Raw genomic sequence first — 22,205 nt, forward strand, 5'->3', positions numbered from 1 at the left:
AGGGGACGACAGAGAATGAGGTGGCTGGATGGAGTCGCTGAAGCAGTAGGTGCAAATTTAAATGGACTCCAGGGAATGGTAGAGGACAGGAAGGCCTGGAGGATCATTATCCATGGGGTCGCGATGGGTCGGACACGACTTCGCACCTAACAACAACAACAACTTCTTTAGATTCCACCTCTTTAGTCTGCTTCTTTTCATTTTTTGCCTATTTGCCACCCTGACTGGTCATTCCTTTTTGTTATTACCTTGTTTTCGACATTGCTTATGTAGCATTTTGCCTTTAGCAAAGCAGATAAGGATAAGGATCTTCCTCCCGTGGACTTGGGTAATGGGATAGAATTGGGTGATTGGAACTAATTTATTTTTTTCCACTGGAAAAAAATGAAAATTCATCTACATTCCATATACTTAAATGAATGTTTGAAATGTAACAGAATCCTTCAAGGGCAAAGGTTTCCTAAGTTCCCCTCAATTTTTGTAAACAATTATAGTTTTAAAGATAAGTGGGCTGCGATTCTTACTAATTGTTCACTTGACCTTATTATGCTTTTGATTGTTGAACAGTTGTCAACAGAGATTAAGAAAATTGATGTAGAACTTGATTCAGGGTAATTTACAATCAGATCTTACTAAGGACACATTTGGCCATAAAATTAGACAGATTGAGGGGGATTTTTAAAAGTTTAAAGAATCTCTGAAGGAATTTAAGAAACGTCATTTTAAAACTGTGCTTTATTTCTTCACTTGACTGGGTTAGGGGAGAAGTCTAGTTTCCCTGATTCATGTAACATTTTTCTTTGTTATGTCTGCATTCTAATTTATGTTTTTTATTAAGTGAATTAATTTGTTCTGGTTTTGTTAATGCATAATACAATTTTTTTTTTAAGAACCATACATTTAACAGGGGCATTAGAGGTTCAGGGCAGTTTACATGGAACATAAAATTTTAGGGCTGTCTAGTTTGACTTTAGACCCATCTTATTTAGGAGCAGTCTGTTTTGTCTGACTGCTCTGGCTACCATCTTGAATCCTGGTGGCCCAAGTTTTGTCTCTGAGTCACACGAGGAGGGGAGTTAGAGAAGTGGAGCCAAAAGCCATAGTTCAGTTCAGTTTATTGATCAGCCATTGGTCATTTCAAACACATTTCAAACAAATTAATTGTTGTGTACAAAACACAACAGGGGTGGGGGAGAGAGGGTTGTGTGTCCGCCATGTTACGAGATTTTAGTCATTTAATGGGGAGTTTTTAATGGGATTTTTAAGACTGTTGTTACCCTGCGGGGAGCCTGTGGGGAATGGTGTGATATAACTTAAGATGGTGGAAAATAATCTACCCCAACCCAACTCTACTGAATCCAGCCAGAATGTTATGGAATCTAAATTGTAATTATAGTCCTGGGATGCTCAGATAGAGTGGGACAACTGTCCAGCATTCTGTCTTGCACAGGAGCCAACCAGTTTCTTTGGAGGGACAACAACAGGGCAGAGAAGCCAAGGCCTTTCCCGGATAAGAACACAAGAAGAGCTGTGCTGGAGCGGACCAGTGAGGCCCACCTAGTCCAGCATCCTGTCTCACACAAGAGCTAACAAATTCCTCTGGAGCAGCCTTCTCAACCTTTTCACCATTGAGAAACCCCTGAAACATTCTCCGGGTTTGAGTTTGGGGTGGCCCTCCAATTGGACCAGAATTTCTAGTTCAGTTCCCCCTTTAATGGAGGGGGGGATCACCCAGGGAAGGTTAAGTGACTGGCAGCCATTGAGCCTATGCGCTTTGCTGGTATGGATCCACTTGAGGCTTCTATTGTGTGTCTGTTTAAATATTGTTTTTTAAAAATACTTTGGAAACTACCCTAAATGAAACAGGTGTCTTGCCTGAATGTGAGTTACCATATCCTTCTATCATCTGGTGTTGAAATGAAACTCTAGAACACTTTGTGAGTCTCTTGGGTTGTGATCTGGCTTTCTATCAACTTCTCCTCTCCCAGCATGTCTCTGTTGTTTGTGCTCTGCTTTCAGTGCGGTGTGCAGAAGTCAAGATCTGTGCCTCTGCTCTCAAAGTCAAAGGCCTTGGACCTGGCTCATAGGCTTAATGTTGTGTCCAGAACTACAAAATGTAGAGCATTTTGCAGAGCGGGGGTGGGGAATGTGGACATTAACATAAGTGCTGAAACCAGGAATGCACATGTGACTTCTCCCTTTTTATGTTTTCTGGTATTACCCAATTATGTTGACCCTGTGGGCGCTTTGGGAATTTTGAAAAAATATAGTGGGTGCTGGTCACAAAATGGCTACAACAGGTGGGAGCCATGAAGAAAGATGGCAGCCAGCCCAACAGTTACATGTCCAGTGATGGTTACTTTGCCGCTTCTAACTCCTACAGTATTTAGGGGGGCCTATATATGTAATTTTGGGTCAGAGTATGTGTTTTGGCACGTCAGCTCTTCCAGGATATACTGGTGCAGAATGCTCTTGGGGAAAACACATGAGCTGCATCTGCCTCATCACTCTCCTTATCTAAAGCAGAGGGATCAGGCCATCCAATGGGAGACAAATTTCTGGTGGTTTCCTTGTTTCCCTTATACAAAAAATGCCTTGCGGTGCTCTTGCTGAAGGAGCTGTCAGAGGCTGCCAGTTGAGCAGTGTAGCTCACTCCTTCCTGACCTGGTGATCTTTTTCTTGAACAAGTTACAAGTGCCACAATGAGTGATTCCCAAAATGCCAGTGTCAGATGCTGGGATGGCTTATCCTGAAACCTTTCCAGAACAAATAAGCCATAGGCATTTTTGAATTTTCTCTGCAGCGGATCCCGGAGGACCTGACTCTTGATGCCTTACTGGAGATGAACGAGTCGAAGGTGAAGGACACCCTGAAGCGCTGTGGGGCCCGTGCAGAGGAGTGCTCCCGTCTCAACGGGGCCTTGGCCTGCTTGAGGCAGGTTGTCCGGACAGGTAAATGTGACCCTTTCCCTGTTTGAGGGAACTGGCCTGTCTCTGTGATCATTTTTTCTGGTGGGTATTCTCAAGCAGGCTTTATTTTGTGTATTATTGCAACCTACTCATCCTTGTTTTTAAAAAGGTTAGCTTGGTGTAGGGGTTAAATGGCTGGACTAGAAACAGGGAGACCAGCTCCAAATTCCCACTTCACCATGAGGCCTATTGGGTGACCTTTGGCGAGTCACACATGTTTTGGGGATGGCATCGCGGAGGGAGGACAGCTGTCCACTGCCTCAAGATCCTTGGGGAAAGGGACAGAATGCAAATATAGGAAATTCAGTTAAAAGTGCCCAGTGACCTGCATGGGGTCCATATGATGCCTCCCATGTCAGGTTTCTCTATCACAGATGTGACTGCTCTGACTTGTAGAGGCTCATTCCAGGGTCTCAGGCAGAGAAGCTTTGTCCATGTTTCCCACGCTGAGATCCCTTCATGGAGATGTCAGAGAAGGATTGATTTTGGGGTCTTCTGCATGCCAAGCATATGCTCAGCCACAGAGCAAAAGACATCCCCTTTGTGGCCTTGTTGTTTGTACGCTGCTGGAAGCCTTGCTGAAGCAAAGCACATCTAGATGTCATGTGGATGCATGGCACCCTTTCATCTTCCAAGGGAAATGGCCAGCAGTGCTTTGGTGGGGGTCTTCTGCATTCCCCATGCAAGCCACTCTCAGCTCCATAATGTAAGAAAGGTGGCCTATAAATGTAAGAAAGAGCATGTCTTAGAAGTATTTCATAGTCAATAAGGAACAGCCCCTCATACCCTGAGCTTGTCCCCATTAGTCAAGCAAGGATATAAAGTGGGAATCGGCAGTTCCTAGCATGGATTTCCGCTCTTGGCAGAGTGTCTCCTTTGCTTGCCGAATGTGTCCGGGTTCATACCCGGCATCTGCAACTGTGATAGTTGTGGGCAGCAGGAGATGGGAAAGGCATTGGGGCCCCACAGTCAGATGGTGGAGACAATGAGCATGCAAAAGTTCTGAAATAATTTGACCAGTTACAAACTTGGTATTGTAGCTGAGTCCCTGTCCCTTTTTTCTGTGGTGACTTTTGGGGGCTTCTGATGTAAGAGAAGTGTGTCTGATCTGGGACGCTTTAAAAGCTCTAATCAAGCTGTGTGTTTCTGGACTCCCTTCACATGCTTGATTTAAGTTCTGACTCTTCTTAGCTAGGAACACAACCCCTCTCATCCACATCATGTGTTCTCTTCTTATCCAGAGCTGTGTGGACAGCTGTGAGCCAGTTTGGTGTAGTGGTTAGGAGTGCGGACTTCTAATCTGGCGAGCCAGTTTTGATTCCGCGCTTCCCCACATGCAACCAGCTGGGTGACCTTGAGCTCGCCAGGGTGATAAAGCTGTTCTGACCAAACAAGAATATCAAGGCTCTCTCATCCTCACCCACCTCAAGGGGTGTCTGTTGTGGGGGGAGCAAAAGGAAGGCGAGGTCAGGCTCCCCCCACCCCCACCCCCAACTCTGTCCAAAGAGCTTCATTATCTTGGCATTGATTCTCCTCTGCCTTGGTCCGCCAGGCCCATCGATACTGGATGCTGCTGCTGCTGCTGCAGGGAAAGCCCTTCCCGCAGTGAACAAACCAGGCCTGTCTGGTACAGCCCAGTCGGCACCCTGAGCATATTGGAGGCTGAGGGGCTGGTGGTTTGCCTCAGGCCACCAGGGCTGGGGGCAGATTTGAACTCGCGATGCACCATGCTGTGGAGTAGTGGAGACTTGCTTCTGAAGCCCATGGTCTGAAGAGGCAGACACAAGTAGCAGGTGGTACTAAGATTCAAAATCTGGACTTTGGCTGCCCACAAGATACAACCTCTGGGGCAGCATGCCTGTGTGTCCCACTCCCTTGGCCATTATGCTCTCTGCCCATACCGAAGGTGTTCTCTATCCATGCAGGTGGTGAATGCAAGGACGATTTGATGTGGAATTCATCAGACATGCGCCAGGAGAACCATTTGATGCCCCCTTCGGAACTCTCCCCGTGCCCCACAGGAGTCATGTGGATGCATGGCACCCTTTCCTCTTCCAAGGGAAATGGCCAGCAGCCTCGCTGTGTTTCTGTGTCTACAGTTCTCTCTTCAGACAACTCTCCCTCGAGCCAGGAACCTCCAGTCAGTGTGGATAACCCCCTGGAATCTTTTGCCTTCCCTACACATTGTGGGGGACGGAATCTTAGGACTCCCCATAGCATCACCATCACACCCCCCACCACCCCCCAGCTCAAGAGGAGAAAGCCCCCACGGACTCCGCCCCCACCAAGCCGGAAGGTTTTCCAGTTGCTGCCCAACTTCCCAACGCTCACTAGAAGCAAATCTCACGAGTCACAGCTTGGCAACAGAATAGACGAAGGACCTCCCATAAAGTAAGTGTCCTTTCTCTGTGGTTTCTGGGCCTGTCAGTGTTGTGGTTTGTTAATAAGATGCTGCCTTGCACCAAGTCAGAATATTGGTTCATTTAAGCCCAATATTTAATTAATAATACTGAAAAATGTTTCTTAGTACAAGTTTGCAAGGTGTAGCAGGGAATAAAATGCAAAATTGTTTGAGTCCCAATTTTAAAAATCCTAGTAAAAAGTGAAGAGGATAACCGGTATGCATCGAAAAGGCTGGGTTCCCTTCCAAATGCCTTGATTATCCATCTCCATAGCATTGTTCTCCAGTGGACAGCACCCGTGGTATGACCTCCAAAACAGCACAGTGGTTGGGGTATTGAACTAAGACCGGGGAGGCTTGGGTTCTGTCTTAGGGCGCACTGCCTAACCTGAAGCCTCTTCCTCCCATCTGCCAGCCTATCTCACAGGCTGTCAAAATAGCTAGGCTACTCTGAGATGAATCTCCGAAATGAGTGTTCCATCCCCTTGGACAAAATATTCTCAAGGTGGTCTGTTGCTATTGACCACCTTTGTCACCTTTCTCAATGATTGATTGATTGATTATTTATTACGGTCATTGACCAGTATCTCACTTTTTACCATTTGGAAACCCCGGAAACATTCGGTCTTTGAGAAACCCCAGAAGCGGCACAATGGTGCAAAATATGGTTGGGAAGTTTAGCTTTGTACACACCCACCTGGGGCCCCTACCCTTCCCACCCCCTCCAGACCCATCATTGGACATTGTGGGAGTGGAGAAACGTGACCATATATGGTCATAGCACCTGATAAATGTTTAACACTTAAATATATATATATATATATATATATATATATATATATATATATATATATATATATATATATATATATATATATATATATATATATATATATATATATATATATATATATATACAAAATTAATTAAATCCCACCCATTTGGCAAACTCTTCCCGGGCCATCAAGAAACCCCAGGGTTTCATGAGACCCTGGTTGAGAAATCCTGCTATAGACAAGTAAACCAGATCAAACATGAGACTAGAGTATGGTGAACTGATGAGGTATGTTTTTATTGAGTGATATATCAAAACACATTTATGTAATTGGGCTAATATGGGTTGTAACTGTAGCCCCAATTAACAAAATGTGAAAAAGAGATGCTATATGTTATTATGCCCACTCACACTCATGCAGTGTTTAAGTCCAAAGACAGAGTATTGGGTCAGTGGAGAAGAACAGCAGCAAATTGGACAGAGGCTAGCAGATATCGGGGTAGCCCAAGATCTCAGGAGCAGGGAGCCTGCACAGAAGTTCAGTTCAGCCCACAACCAAAGAGAGAGATATAGAGATCTAGAGGAGAAGGCATCGATGTGGAGCCGGACAGGCCAAGCAAGAGAGCCAAGGCTTGCAGTTGGAGGGCTTCCTGTCATGAATTGGGGTGGGGCTGGCAGCTTTTTAAATAGGAGCAGGCATTTGAATTTCCCAGGTGTGGGAAATTCAAATACTTAAAGAGGGCTATCATGTCCCCTCTCAACCTCCTTTTCTCCAGGCTGAACATTCCTAAGTCCCTCAACCTATCTTCATAGGGCTTGGTCCCTTGGCCCCAGATCATCATCGTCGCTCTCCTCTGTACCCTTTCAATTTTATCTACGTCCTTCTTGCAGTGAGGCCTCCAGAACTGCACACAGTACTCCAGGTGCTGTATACAAGGAGACTGTATTCAGATCTCGTTGAACTCTGTCTCTATCTTCCGGAGTATTTGCCAGTCCTCCCAATTTGGTGTCATCTGCAAACTTGATGAGTCGTCCCTCCACCCCCTCATCTAGATCATCAGCTGTGACAGTGTTGTTGATGCTGATCAGGGAATGCAAGTGCTCCTGGGACCTTCAACCATCTACCAGAGTTCTTTTCCCTTATTGGGCAGACTTTGAGGGAAGGAATTGCTCATTTTTATCAATCAGCTTCCAGTTACCTCCCCTCCCCTTCCCCCCCAATGCAGGGTGGTTCCTCCATCCAGGGAATCTACTGTCTGACTGATCAAAGGAAATAGGTAGAAGGATAGATCCAGTCCTTTAATGCATGTGAAGCATTCCTCTGACCGCAGTAAAGGGAGGATGCCCCAAAAGGGCATGACCCCAGACCCTTTGCCCGAGTTATTTGAAAAAATGAAAAAAGAGGGTAGTGTACAAAAGAAAGTCTGCATCTAAGCAAGAAGATCATAGTCTGGCGAAGGGTGCTTGCACTTGAAAGCTCACGCCTTGAATAAATCTTTGTTGGTTTTAAAGGTGGTACTGGACTCTGATTTTATCAAAAACACTGTAATTTTACAAAGCCGTTCCTGTATTATAATTCAAAATATTCCTACAAGCAATTTTTATATTCAGAAATTAAACGTTAAAGTGAACAACCAAAGTCCTTTAATTTCAGTGATTCTCCCAACATTCTTTTGATTGAAGAAGCTGAGAAGGACAGTTGTTGAAGAACGAGGCTGCTGATGGCCCTGGATGGCAATGGAGGGGCAGCTATAGAAATCACTCAGTTTCAAGGATTCTTTTTGAAGCCACTCAGCAGGAGGAGTAAACCTTCCTTGATTCCATCAAGCCGCCAGTCTGGTCCCAAATGATAACCAGTGTAAATGGTCGTAATCATGTCACTCACCAACAGGAAGACTAAGCCTTCCTTCACCCCGTTCAAAATATTCTAAGGATAAACATAATTTGTAAAAGCTTCCTTTTTACAATGGAAATCTACTAAAAGGTTCATGTAACAGTACTCACATGGAATAAAAAAGAAAACTTACCCATTCAAAGCTTAGGAAATACCTATAAAGTGTTTCTTAGAAAGAGTACAAAAGTTCCTAATGACCTGTAAAACTCATTACTGGTATAGAAGTAAATATACAAAATGAAAGAAAGGCAGTCTGATCCTGCCAAAACTTACAAGACTAATGTCAATCATCAAAATAAAAAAACTCTCAAAAAACATAATAGATGTAGAAAAGAATCCACAGGGTTCTACTGAATGTAAAAGTTAGATATATCTAGATTTTAATTGCAAAAGTGTTCTTTTAGGATCTCTTGGCTATATTGTGTTCTGTTTGAATAGATGCATCACAAAAAAATCCCAAATCTGCTACGTCCCTTTTCCAACCAGTGTTGTGTCAATGGTGCTTCCATAACTTGATTAGGAATACGGGAGCAGTGTTCCTAAATTGTAATCTTAAGTGGTCTCATTGTCATTCCTACATAGAACATTGGTGGGAAGCATAGCTGTGTACATTCCCACCCAAGGACCCTGCTCTTCCCACCCCTTCAGGCCCATCACTGGCCGTTTGGGGAAGGGGGGGGTCAACATGACCATATATGGCCATATCACCTGATAAATGTTTAACAACTTTAAAATATATATACAAAATTAACTCCCACCCATTCAGGAAACCCTTCAAGAGCTGTCAAGAAACCCCAGGGTATCACAAAACCCTGGTTATGAAAGCATAGTCTAATCCAGGGGTAGTCAAACTGCGGCTCTCCAAATGTCCATGGACTACAACTCCCATGAGCCCCTGCCAGCGTTCGCTGGCAGGGGCTCATGGGAATTGTAGTCCATAGACATCTGGCGGGTCGCAGTTTGACTCCCCCTGGTCTAATCCCTTGTTGGCCATCCCTTCATGCTCTGGCAGCGATTCCCATATTTTCATCCCGCTCTATAAATCCAATACATTTGGAAGAGAAAGCCACATCTAGTAACAGCTCCTTCCTTTGACGCTAGCAACGTACTACATTTTCTTCATTAGACTGGCAGTGCCAAGAAACTCTGGGGTTTATTCCAGAAGGTTTCAGATCCAGTACGCAGAAATCTTGCTGCTCTATAAAACTTGAGACTTGGTGGTATGCCACATGTTTTGTAAAGTCCCAAGTTCAGTCCTCCACATGTCTTGTTCAAGCCTCTCAGGCTGTTGGAAGGGAGTGACCCTGGGAAAGGATTCCTTGACAGAGCAGAACAGCAGTATGACTCTGTGCAAGATGTACAACTGATTGTTTCCTTCCCTCCTCTCTCTCTTTTTGTCTTTTAGATTTGGTAAGTGACATACTGTATTGACCACCATCTTCATGTCCTTGGCCAAGGCTTATCTTCATCCAGAGTTTGTCTCAGAACAGTCGGACTAAACTGCTATCAAATCTTGCCAAGTTTCTTAGAAGGCTGGGAGAGAATGAGAATGGATGATATTTTTATGGATCCAGTCAAATCTATAGTTAGCCCCCCATGCGCACGCTCGCACGCACACACACACACATTCACATACCTTAATATCTGTTGGAATTTGGAAACTTTGGGATCTCCCTCCGACACAACGCACAACCAATGTATGGAACTCATGAGTTTCTGAAGACAGAGCAGAATATAAATCCCATAATGAATACATCGTATTCTACAACTCATACATGATTCTATGATTCTACATAAGTAATATAAAATAAAACTCTGCCACAACATGTAGTGAAGGCAGATATCCATGGAAGGAACTAGACGAGTGGTTCTCACCCTCCCTATTGCCACGACCCTTAAATACAGTTCCTCACGTTGTGGGGACCCCCAACTATAAAACTAGGCAAGGGTTCTTTCACAGAAATTAAACCAAAACTGACCAATGGCATGAAGATCCATTGTTCGTGATTGTATATAAATTGGGTTTTTTTCCGGGGTTTCTCAGTTCAGTTCTGCCTCTTGTCCCACCAGGCTGATCTTGCTCTTTTCTGCTGCTCCAGACAGATGAATGCTCTATCTTGATCTATCCCACAAGGCTGTTGTGTGGATAATACCCCCCCCCCCCGGCCAAGCTGCTTGCCCTGCCACGACTCCTGGGAAAGGGTCGTTCGTCCCCAGAAGGGATCCCAACCCCCAGGTTGAGAACCACTGGACTAGACCAAAGAGCTTTAACAGTGACTGTTTTCCATGATGGCTTAATGGAACCTCCATATTCAGAGGTTCTGTATCTTGGACATCAGTTGTGGGGGTAAGAGCCAAAAGGGTGGGTGGCGAGTGGGGTCAGTTGTATTTCTAGACCTGGTTTTGGCTTCTCTAGAAGCTTTTGCCACCCAGTGTGAGGAATAGGATGAGGAACTAGGCAGGCCTGGTCTTGTCTGGTTTAGCAGAGCTGATCTTTTGTGACTGACTGTCTGTATCTGAAGTATCTGAAGCCAGCCAGAAGACAGCATCAGCTTAGCTTGAGCAGCCGTGCATGGAGCCCACGGCAGACACAGCTGTGCTTAGCCTCAGGTTTGTTTCTCTCATTTACAAAACTTGAGAAAAGAGGATTTGACAGTGTCCTGTTTCAGATCCAGAAGAACATTTATAAGGGAGAAGATGAGCCCTTTATTAATTATTTATTTTGTTTGTTTGTTTGTTTATTATTAGTTTACTATTGGGCCAGCGGGCTCACAGCAGTTCCCTGTGCTGACCCCTTGCCGTTGTTGTAAGCATTCCTCCTCAGAGCAGAGCGTTATTTTGGAACTGGGGTTCAGCCGGGGGGGGGGGGGGTGAGGCAAGCACTGGAGAGGTAGCCAACCCATCTTAAGTTATGATTTGAGGATATTATTATTATTATTATTATTATTATTATTATTATTATTATTATTATTATTATTATTATTATTTCGATTTATTTCCCGCCACTCCCAAATGGCTCGCGGCGGGTTACAATGTCTTAAAAAACCCATTAAAACTCCCATTAAAAGACTTTAAAATGTCACAACATGGCAGCACAATAATAAGATCCCCTTCCTACCCCCATTCCTAAAAAGGGGGGGGTGGAGGAGAAGGAGGTCAACGATGTTCAAGAAGCCCGGGGGAGAGCAGTCGATGTACCCCGGCAGCCCCAGCCTCAACCATAGACCTGGTGGAAGAGCTCCGTCTTGCAGGCCCTGCGGAACGTTAAAGGGTCCCGCAGGGCCCGCAGCTCTCCCGGGAGCTCATTCCACCAGGTGGGGGCCAGGACCGAAAAGGCCCTGGCCCTGGTCGAGGCTAGGCGTGCTTCCCTAGGGCCGGGAACGAAATCTTATTAATAGCTACAGATCTGCCCTTTAACCCCTTTTTCCCTCATTCTGACATTGACTCTTGGTCGGCCAGTTTTTAAGAGGAATTAAGACCCAGAAAGGACAGTGGCTTCTAATTAGGATTCTGAGGTCTCGGGGCTGGAGTAGCAGTCGTGCCAAGCCAAATGGATAAATGGGCTCATGTTTCATTTGGCTAGAGATCTTTTAAAATTAGTCAAGGTGAAGAAGTTTTGAGGGTATTTTATATGAAGGGGAGGACTGCCCAGTTAGCAACGTTGGCTTGAACTGAAACCTCTGTTTTCTATAACCAGTTTGATGCTTGGGGGCAAATTACTGTCGCTTTAAACATGAAGGGTGGTTGTTGTTTATTGATCTGCGGGTATGTTGTGTCATGGGTGATTCTTATGGCTTGGAATGTTGGCAGGCTGTACGAGAAGGTTATGTGGCATTTCCATTCCTTCATGGAGTTGTATCAGTGGCCTTCCTCTTTCTCCTTTGCTGCCTTCTGTGCCTCCCAAAACAGTGGCATGATGCTGCCTTTCTTTGGTCATCCTCCCCATGAAGCCTTTGGCAGGACCCTCTTAGCCCCCCTTCCTTTTAGCTTTCTTTCCCCTTCCCTTCCTGCCTTGTTTCCCTTGCCTCAAAATTTAGATTGCAGTCCCCTTATTTATTTATTATTTTGATTTATATCCCGCCACTCGCCGCAGGGTAACAACAGTGTTAAAAATCGCATTAAAACTTCCCATTAAACACTAAAAACTCATAACATGGCGGACACACAACCTACTCCCCCCTCTCTCTTCCACAGCTACAACAAAGCATTGAGGAAAGGAGCAAGGATAATGTCCCTTGACCTCTCGAGGGGAGGGCAGTAGACCTATTCTACCGACCCCAGCCTCAACCATAGACCTGGCGGAAGAGCTCCGTTTTACAGGCCCTGTGGAACGTTGACAAATCCCGCAGGGCCCGCAGCTCACCCAGGAGCTCATTCCACCAGGTGGGGGCCAGGACAAAGAAGGCCCTGGCCCTGGTTGAGGCTAAGCGCGTTTCCCTGGGGCCGGGAACGACCAGTAGGTTTTCCCCCGCAGAGTGTAAGGTCCTGCGGGGGACCTAGGGCGATAGGTGGTCCCACAGGTATGTGGGTCCCAACCTGCATAAAGCCTTAAAGGTTAAAACCAATAGGAGCCTGTTGCCTTGAACCCTGTTAAGCACTGTACACATTGTGAGCATTAATGTGAGTGTTACTTCTTGTCTTACACTGAAATGCTGTACTAAATTTTGGTGTACAGCAATGTTGATTAGAATAGAATAGAATCATAGAGTTGGAAGGGACCTCCAGGGTCATCTAGTCCAACCCAATGCAGCACAATGCAGGAATTCACAACTACCTTTCACAGGAATTCACAACTACGTTTTTTGCACTATTGGAAGTAGGCAGTTTCCCATGATGCTTTGCTCCCTTCTCCTGTTTCCAAAAGGGTTTTTTTTTGTTTGTGCGAAATGGTGCCTGATTGTACCTTTCTTTTGATTGTTCCTCTTCATTTCACAATTCAATGCCCTCAATCGCCTCCCCCCCTTCCCTACCAGGCGTTATTTTTGGGGGGGAGGGGGAACAACAAGATTATCAAGTTACAATGCTACTGCATTGTAATGCGAAAGATTGCTTTTTTAATATTTAGGCACAGTGAAAGTGGCAGGGACTGGCGGGGTGATGGCTCCTGCTGGAGGCCATGACCATGCTCTGGCTGATTGGCATGGGCTATCAGCAAGGGACCTGAGGCGAAAGCAGGTGCCACTTCATTTGTTTATTTTATTTATTCATTCAGTGCATGTACTGCTTGCCTGCACCGCTGCCTTCAGTCTCTGCTCGGGGAGGCACAGGAGAAGAGCCATGGCAGGGCTAGCAGGGGGAGTGGGGGAGGAGGAGGAGGAGGCTGGAACAGCTGACCGGCCACCCTCCTCCCAACGTATGCAAGTCCTGGGTGCCGTGGCAGCGCTGCTGGCTAGCTGTCAGCCAGGGCCCAAAAGCACCCATGAGGCATCTTCGAGAGGCAGGCCAAGGGCATTCAGCACACCCACCTCCTGGAATGTGATGCTGCCTTGAGAAGCCCAGCCGGCGAGGTGCCTTGGGGTGGCAAAGGGCAGGTGTGCTCTGGCCACAAGCTTCAGTGGTGGGCTGGAGGGGGCATCTCGCCAGCTTGGCTTCTCGAGGCAGCATTGCATTCCAGTTTGCAAAGCACCCCTGATTTATTTTGGTTTCTTTGGTATTGACTCTATTTTGGTTTCTTAGATCTTCCCCATGGTTCTCCTCAAACGGTACGAAGAGATATCGGTCTGTCTGTTACACACAGGTAAATAACCCAAAATACTCATCTCAAAAAAAGGGGATCAGATATGATTCTGTGGTTCATGCCTGTTTGCAATTCTAGGCTGAGATTAGAACCGTCCCAATTGGCCTGCACGGCAACGCAGGGAGCATTGATACCCATCTCCTATTGTTGGCATGTTAGTGGGGATTAAACTAGGCCAGCAGGAGCATTTATGTTGCATCCCAGGGGACCTGTGTGTGTGTGTGTGTGGGGGTGTGTGTGGCAACACTGGATACCTTCATTGCAAAGGACCTTCTAGCTTGAATGCTTTATAGAGATGGTGCTTCTGTGAACAGAAGGTGGACCATGCACTCCGGCCCCAACCTGCCCCAACAATGCACAGGATTCTGGGGCATACGTGAAAAGCCAGGTCTGCTAAAAGCAAAAACAAAAAAACAAGAACAAAAATCATATTTCAAGGACCGTCTTAGAATCTGTCTGGCAGGACACGGAGTTTCCAACATTTTCCTTTGATTGGTGGACTTTCCCTCCTATTCTCATAGGCCTTCTTAATGTGACCCATTTCCCAGGGGGAAAAACAACTATGAATTTGCTCCTACTTGTAGTTCTTTGCCTCTCTGAGGCAAACTGGCTAAAGCCCAATTGTGGAGAGGGGTCCCTGGTTAGAAAACAAATAGACTGTGATGCCCCCCCTCCACACAAGTGGCCTGCGTGGTGGTATCAGGGGAACTGGTGGTTGGGACCAACAGCCGGATTGCTGACTCCAGACTGGGGGCCGATGCCTGGGAGGGAATGGGAGGCCAAAAAGTCCTTGCAGAACTGCTGTTGCCTCCAGGGGTGCTGCCCTCTGCAATCTGGAGAGTGTGGTAATTCTGGGAGGGTTTAGACTCCCTCTGGAGTTAAATCAAGCTTATCAGCAATCCAGCTGATTCTGTACAAATCTAGATCTGCCCTGTGTTGGAAGTCCCAGCTGGGAACCGGCAACCACTGAGCAGACATTCCACCAATCTGCCTTCCTTTGAGTAAGACCACTGGCTAGTCCAGGATTACACTTATTGCTTACTCATTAGAAATTTTTTATGTTGTCTCTCCTGGAACCTCCCCAAGGCAACCAAATAAATGTAATAGAAACAAGATGTTAAAAGATACTCATTAAAATCTGCCATTGAAAAACCAGCATAAAACCATCAAAACAGACCGCCAATAGCTTAAGTTACAGGCTCCAAACAGGTTCAACACCTTGATTTAAAAGTTTGGGTGAGCAGACGTGTTTTGGCCTGGCACCTAAAGGAAAGCAGTGAAGGCTCCAAGCAAGTCTCCAGGGGAAGGTGGCACTACTGAAAAAGCCCTGTCTCTAGGCTTCGCATGGTCTTCTCAGCTGTCCAGCCGCTTTTCACAGCCTTCAGGAAATACCTGGGACTGCTATGCCACCTCCAAATGATGCAAGGGTCTTGAGGTTTTGTCCAGTTCCTTTGGGTCTCAGGCAGAAAGGGGCATTTCCTAACATGTGCTATTGAGATAATTTTTAATGGACGATTTCAAGAATTGAACCTGGGTCTTCTGCATGTAAGGCAAGGGCTCTACAGCAGAGCTAAAGCCCTTCCCCTAAAGGGCTGCTCTTTTGGGTGACTGCAAGATGGGAGAAGACACATTCCTTACAAGGATATAGACAAGTGTCAAACCCATGTATCTCTTATATTTTTGTAATTCAGTGGCATGCCTTTTCCTCCTCCTTACACTCCCCTGCCCCTTTTTATCTTCCTTAGATTTTCTACTAAATCTTGGCTGTCTCAGGTATGCCAGGTGTGTCAAAAAAGCATGATGTTTGGAGTGAAGTGTAAACACTGCAGGTGAGTTTGCCGAAATGTTGGTTCCGTTGTATGGAATATGTGTGCCTAGTTGTGTGCAATGTGATGGTGTACATAGAATCACAGAATCATAGAGTTGGAAGGGGCCATACAGGCCATCTAGTCCAACCCCTCCTCAACGCAGGATCAGCCCAAAGCATCCTAAAGCATCCAAGAAGAGTGTGTATCCAACCTTTGCTTGAAGACTGCCAGTGAGGGGGGAGCTCACCACCTCCTTAGGCAGCCTATTCCACTGCTGAACTACTCTGACTGTGAAAAACTTTTTCCTGATATCTAGCCTATATCGTTGCACTTGTAGTTTAAACCCATTACTGCATGTCCTTTCCTCTGCAGCCAACAGAAACAGCATCCTGCCCTCCTCCAAGTGACAACCTTTCAAATACTTGAAGAGGGCTATCATGTCCCCTCTCAACCTCCTTTTCTCCAGGCTGAACATTCCCAAGTCCCTCAACCTATCTTCATAGGGCTTGGTCCCTTGGCCCCAGATCATCCTCGTCGCTCTCCTCCGTACCCTTTCAATTTTATCTATGTCCTTCTTGAAGTGAGGCCTCCAGAACTGCACACAGTACTCTAGGTGTGGTCTGACCAGTGCCGTATACAATGGGACTATGACATCTTGTGATTTTGATGTGATGCCCCTGTTGATACAGCCCAAAATGGCATTTTTATCGCTGCATCACACTGCCTGCTCATGTTTAGCTCACAATCCACAAGTATCACAGAATCACAGAATCATAGAGTTGGAAGGGGCCATACAGGCCATCTAGTCCAACCCCCTGCTCAACGCAGGATTAGCCCTAAGAGTCCTAAAGCAAGGTCTCGTTCACACACAGTGTTACCTAGAAGCGTATCCCCCATCCAGTAGGCATGCTTTTCATTTTTCTGACCCAGATGCAGAACTTTACACTTATCTTTATTTAATTGCATCTTGTTCTCATTTGCCCATTTTTCCATTGTGTTCAGATCTCGTTGAACTCTGTCTCTATCTTCCGGAGTATTTGCCAGTCCTCCCTATTTGGTGTCATCTGCAAACTTGATGAGTAGTCCCTCCAGCCCCTCATCTAGATCATTAATAAATATGTTAAAAAGTACCGGGCCGAGCCCCGAGCCCTGAAGTACCCCGCTACTCACCTCACTCCAGTCTGATGAAACACCATTGACAACAACTCTTTGAGTGCGGTTCTCTAACCAATTCCCTATCCACCTAACTATCTGAAAATCAAGATTGCAGTCCTTCAATTTATCCATCAGAACATCATGGGGAACCTTATCAAAAGCTTTACTAAAATCCAAGTAAACAACATCAACCGAATCTCCACGATCCAGCAAACCTGTTACTTAGTCAAAAAAGGAAACCAGGTTGGTCTGACAGGACCTGTTGGAGACAAATCCATGCTGACTTCCCTGGATCACCAAATTGTCCTCCAGATGTTTGCAGGTCGCTCCCTTTAATATCTGCTCCATTATCTTCCCCACAACAGAGGTCAGACTCACTGGTCTGTAGTTTCCCGGGTCATCCTTCCTCCCTTTTTTGAAGATCGGAATAACATTTGCTCTCTTCCAGTCCTCCGGGACATCTCCAGTCCTTAAAGAGATCCCGAACATGATGGACAAGGGTTCTGCAAGTTCTCCGGAAAGTTCTTTGAGCACTCTTGCGTGCATTTCATCCAGCCCAGGTGATTTGAACTCATCCAGTGCATTGGGGCTCTGGAGCCACATTTTCGGCTGTATCTAAGAATTGTATTGTTGTATGGAGACTGGGGAGGGGGAGTTGCTATCCCAGCAGCCCTCTGGCCTGAGTTGAGAGTGATTCCAAGAAATTCAGAAATGAGTGAGGGGGAAAACAGGTGAACTCAAATTATACACAGGCCAAAGGGTTTAGGCACATCTAGAGATGGCAGTAGCCAAGGGATAGCGTCTGGGTGGCAGGTTGACATGGACAGAGAGGTTGTCGAGAGGCATTTAGCTGCACTGGATGAGTTCCCTGGCCATCTTCAAGCAAAGGTCGGATACACACTTTTCTTGGATGCTTTAGGATGCTTTGGGCTGATCCTGCATTGAACAGGGGGTTAGACTAGTTGGCTGTGTGGCCCTTCCAACTCTATGATTCTATATAAGCCGCTTCAGCCACACATGTGAGGTCTTGCTTAAGTCCAGATGTCATGACCCCAGAATGCGCAGGAGGATAGGATGTGGAGCATCTCGGGTGGAGGGAGGGTGCATGGCGCTGAGGCAGTCAGCCTATCAAGGTCTCCTTTCTAGGGACTCCAGACTTTCGTATCACTTACTATCTGATCCTTCTTTTAACTTAAGATGCTGCGGACTGACTCTGCGACCTTCTGCATGCAAAGCAAGAAGTCAGCCTCTGTGCCTTGCAGAGGCATCAGGCCTGGGAGCAAACACATTAGCCAGGAGCCTGAAGTCCCCCTTGCCACTGAAGTCCTCATGGTCCCCAAACCCCACTCATCCGAGGAGGAAACACTCTTCATGAGACCCAGTGGAAAGATGCTGAGCACGTGCCTCCCGTCCCTGAGAGTCCCCTATCAAAGCCTCTTCAGGAAAAGTGTAGAGGCTATAGGAAGGGCCCAGGTGGCTCTGGGCACTGCAGGCACAAGACAGCTCCTGCCTCACCACCTTCAGTCCGGTCATCCTGCTTGCGACCCTCGGTTCTTCAGGACCCTCCCCTGCTTGGCTGGCAGCCTTGCCTCTTTGCTTCACACAGCCTTCCTGCAGGGTTGGCCTTGCAGAGTCTGCAAACTGGGGCTGGGGTTAAGGGGCTGGGGAACCCGTTGAGCCAGGAACACCTTGCCAGTGTTTCCTGACTTCCTCTGTGGGACTTCACGTGAGTGGTCACAGTCAGCCTCCCAAGGCCTGCTCAGTGTACATTTGGTCTAATGCGTCTCTTCTCTCCCCCTCTTTTTTTGCAGATTAAAGTGTCATAACAAATGTACAAAAGAAGCTCCTCCCTGTAGAATATCTTTCATGCCTGGTAAGTTTGGTGTTTCCCTCCACCCCCAAATCCATAGCCATTGTATTGCAGTGATAAAATCCAGACTACAGACTTTCTCACTCTTCTTTTCCACCTGTCTCCAGTGGTACCAAGATTAAGGCGAACAGAATCTGTCCCTTCTGATATCAATAATCCAGTGGACAGACCTTCAGAACCACAGTTCGGGACTCTTCCCAAAGCACTAACTAAAAAGGTATTTTAAACCAAAAGATACAGAGCTCTCTTTTTGCTTCACACCTCATCAGGACGAAGAACACAGTGGGGGGTGGCAGGGTGGGGGTGTTCATTGGGGTTGCCAGGCTGGTAGGAGGGACCAGGGACAGCAAGACCTCTGGAACAACGTTCCTGGCTGGCAGCCTGGAGGCCGTCTTCAAGCAGCATCTGGACAGATGCTCCTCCTGGCTGCTTGAGGCTGATCCTGCATTGAGCAGGGGCTGGGACTAGGTGGCCTTGAGGGCCCCTTCCCACTCTAGGATTCTCTGATTCTAAGAGAAAGTCAGAAGCAGGGAACCAGGATGCTGAGCAGGAGGGTGAGGTTAAAATAACCTCTCGTGGTGATAACTGGGAGGAGGAGCTGAGAGGAGGGGAAGGCTAAAGGGAGGCAGGGAAAAAGCACAGGTGGTGGGTGTTCAGAGCAGAGAAGACACTGAGAGAGAAAAGGAAGCAGACAGATGAGGAGAGCAAGACGGTGGAAAGCCCAGGGGCTACGTAAGAGCCAGGAAATGGAAGGATGCCAAGGTGGCAGAGAATGAGAAGCCACAGACAGAAGATAGCGGAAGAGAGTAGCTCAATGGAGGACTCTGACAGCTTCTCAGATTGTGTGAAGTTGTGCCCAGACCCTAACCGTATCTTGCCAGCTCTGCCCAACGCCTCCAAGAGGGCATCACCTCCGTGTCTAGGGCCCATTCTGCACACATAGGATAATGCACTTTCAATGTGCTTTGGCAGCTGGGTTTTCCTGTGCAGAACAGGAAAATCTACTTCTAAAGTGCATTGAAAGTGCATTATCTATTGTGTGCAGAATAGGCCCAGCTCTTCCTTCCATGACAGGTTTGTCTGATACACAAATACTTGACTTGGTGCTAAAGATCGAGTTTATTCAGAGCAAGCAAATTAACCTAAACAATACCTTGTTGGAGCTGAGCTACAACGAAGCAGGTTCAGCATATAACCCCCGCAGTCAGCCCCCCTCCTGTGAGAACCGGAAAACACAGGAAATCTACACAGCCCAAACAAAGTCCTGATAGCGATGCAGCCCAATGGACTGCAAGTGGTAATGGATGGATGGATGGATGGATGGATGGATGGATGGATGGATGGATGGATGGATGGATGGATGGATGGATGGATGGATGGATGGATGGATGGATGGATGGATGGGAGGATGGATGGGTGGATGGATGGATGGGAGGATGGATGGATGGATGGATGGATGGATGGATGGATGGGAGGATGGATGCATGGATGGATGCATGCATGGATGGGAGGATGGATGGATGGGAGGATGGATGGATGGATGGATGGATGGATGGATGGATGGATGGATGGATGCATGGATGGATGGGTGGGTGGGTGGGTGGGAGGATGGATGGATGGATGGATGGATGGATGGGGGTGAAGGTGTGAAAACTAAAGGAAACAGAATGGGCCATAACAGCCATTAACATAGGCATGCTTCCCTAACATCCACACATCTGACAGTTGCTAAGAATTATGGCAGAAGCCTGGCAAGTCTGACACACAACTGACCTTGGGCACTCTATGGCAGACTCGCTTCTGCATCCCACATTAGGCCCACACATTCAGTTCCTGGGATTGTTTGTATGGGGTTGCCCTAAAGGAAAAAGATTCTCAGACCAGTCTTTCCTCCGGGATTGGTGTAGGACTGAGATCCTGGATGGAGCCAGTTCTTCCAGAACGACGCTCTCGCCCTCTTGCACCCACCAGGTCCACATCCTGCCCTAAGAGAAAGTTCTGTAGAGCAGCATTCTTATTGTTTATGGGCCTGATGTTACACAGCACCAGTGTCAGAGAAAGGTCATTTTTCTGAGCCCTGCCATCCTTGTGTCTCAGGATGGGATGAAGGTTACAAGAAGAGTGAGCATTTCTGTCTCTTCCACCCCTACACTTCCTCCCACTGCTATATTTCCCCTCACTCACGATTACTGGGATCCCCAGCTCCTGGCTGGACTTGCCCTTATTCCTCTACCCCCTGTCCTCCCCCATTCCTTCCCCTCCCACCTCACAGCTACAATAAATAACCCTACAAAAGCTACACTAACAGTTCTACCCAATATTCCCCCCTTCCAAAGGAAGCTTCAATTTTAACTTCCGTGATCCTGCCGGTCTTCCACCATCTCAGCATGGCATGCAGGTTGGCAACCCTGTAAACTCATGTTCTGGGAGGGGCAGCGATCAATAGAGGCCTAATCTACGTCCAGAAGGGAGGATGCCCTGAGACTCAGCAACAGGCACAGAAGGCAAGAAGCGGAGGCCCAGATAGCCTTGATGGTAGCAGCAGCCAGCATGCCAAGAAACAGCCGTAACCCATAGCAGCCATTGATAATTGCTAATAGCCAGCTAGTGGAGTGCCAGTAGTCCAAAGTATACAGCTGCAGGTGCAGCTAGGGCCCGTAGCCGGTGGTTTGGTTCATTGGCAGTCATGGTGGCCCCCCCCCGCAGCTGGAAGCCCCCACGCCGGTCCATCTGTTGGCGTGGCTGGTTGTCACACCCCTCCTCTAGCCACCCTGGCTGTTAGGGTGGATCGTTAAGTTGGATTGCTATTGGTTCCTCCATATGGTTTTGTATTTCTGTGATATCATGGGGTTTTAATGGGGGGTTTAATGGGGGACGGTATTATTGTATTGAATTTTGTATGTAACCCACCACGAGCTGGCGTGCCAAGAGTGGTGGGTAATAAATCAAACAGTACGAATGATGATGATCATATAATACTAAAACTGCCGGGTTGGAGGAGCCGGGTCACTGACAGCTGTGATGACATAGCGAGCGAAGTCACAGAGCGCCAGTGGCCAGGACTGCAGTGGGTGCAGCGACCCAGAGGCTGCAGAGGCCATGACCAGGGAGCAGGCCGTAGAAGACCTGGCCCGTAGCCCATCACCGCTGCGCCAGATTGCATGCCATGATGCTCTGCCCAAAGACCAGCCGTGCGTGGTAGCAAGGATCAGCTCACAACAAGCATGGCAGAACTGAGGCCACAAAGACCCACTGCAGTTCACAGACCTGCACCCCAAACCCAGCTGGTGGGAATGACAGCAGTTGCTGTAGCCCAGTGTATCCAAGACCGCAGGGCTGAACTCGGAGGGGGTAGCAGCCACAGCGATGCTGCACAGTAGCTGGACCTCCGGGACCACAACCCCCACTCTTGATCATCTAGACCTGAGGCTGCTGTTCACCAGAGGCAGGGGCCCTGTGAGAAAAACGAAAGTCCTGACGAAGACTGAGTCCACCCCTCTCCTGCCTCTCCCCTCCTTCCTCACCAGCAGCCAGCAATCAGCAAACAAGTCGGCGGCTCAACGCTTCAGCATCCCATTTCTCTCCACTCACTTCTT

The 22,205-nt window shown here is 47.3% G+C and overlaps 1 protein-coding gene across 1 annotated transcript in view; it reads left to right on the top strand.

The window, feature by feature from the left end:
- Positions 1–22,205, top strand: part of KSR1 (kinase suppressor of ras 1) — a 168,351-nt gene that overhangs the window by 111,603 nt on the left and 34,543 nt on the right. The window contains exons 3-9 of the mRNA XM_077311439.1: positions 2,804–2,951; positions 4,895–5,360; positions 9,445–9,449; positions 13,716–13,776; positions 15,522–15,605; positions 18,551–18,612; positions 18,717–18,826. Of these exons, the coding sequence (XP_077167554.1) occupies positions 2,804–2,951; positions 4,895–5,360; positions 9,445–9,449; positions 13,716–13,776; positions 15,522–15,605; positions 18,551–18,612; positions 18,717–18,826 (936 nt within the window). The remainder of the gene's footprint in view (positions 1–2,803; positions 2,952–4,894; positions 5,361–9,444; positions 9,450–13,715; positions 13,777–15,521; positions 15,606–18,550; positions 18,613–18,716; positions 18,827–22,205) is intronic.

Source organism: Paroedura picta, chromosome 15 (genome assembly GCF_049243985.1).
Source record: "Paroedura picta isolate Pp20150507F chromosome 15, Ppicta_v3.0, whole genome shotgun sequence".
In the NCBI taxonomy this organism is placed as follows: domain Eukaryota; kingdom Metazoa; phylum Chordata; class Lepidosauria; order Squamata; family Gekkonidae; genus Paroedura; species Paroedura picta.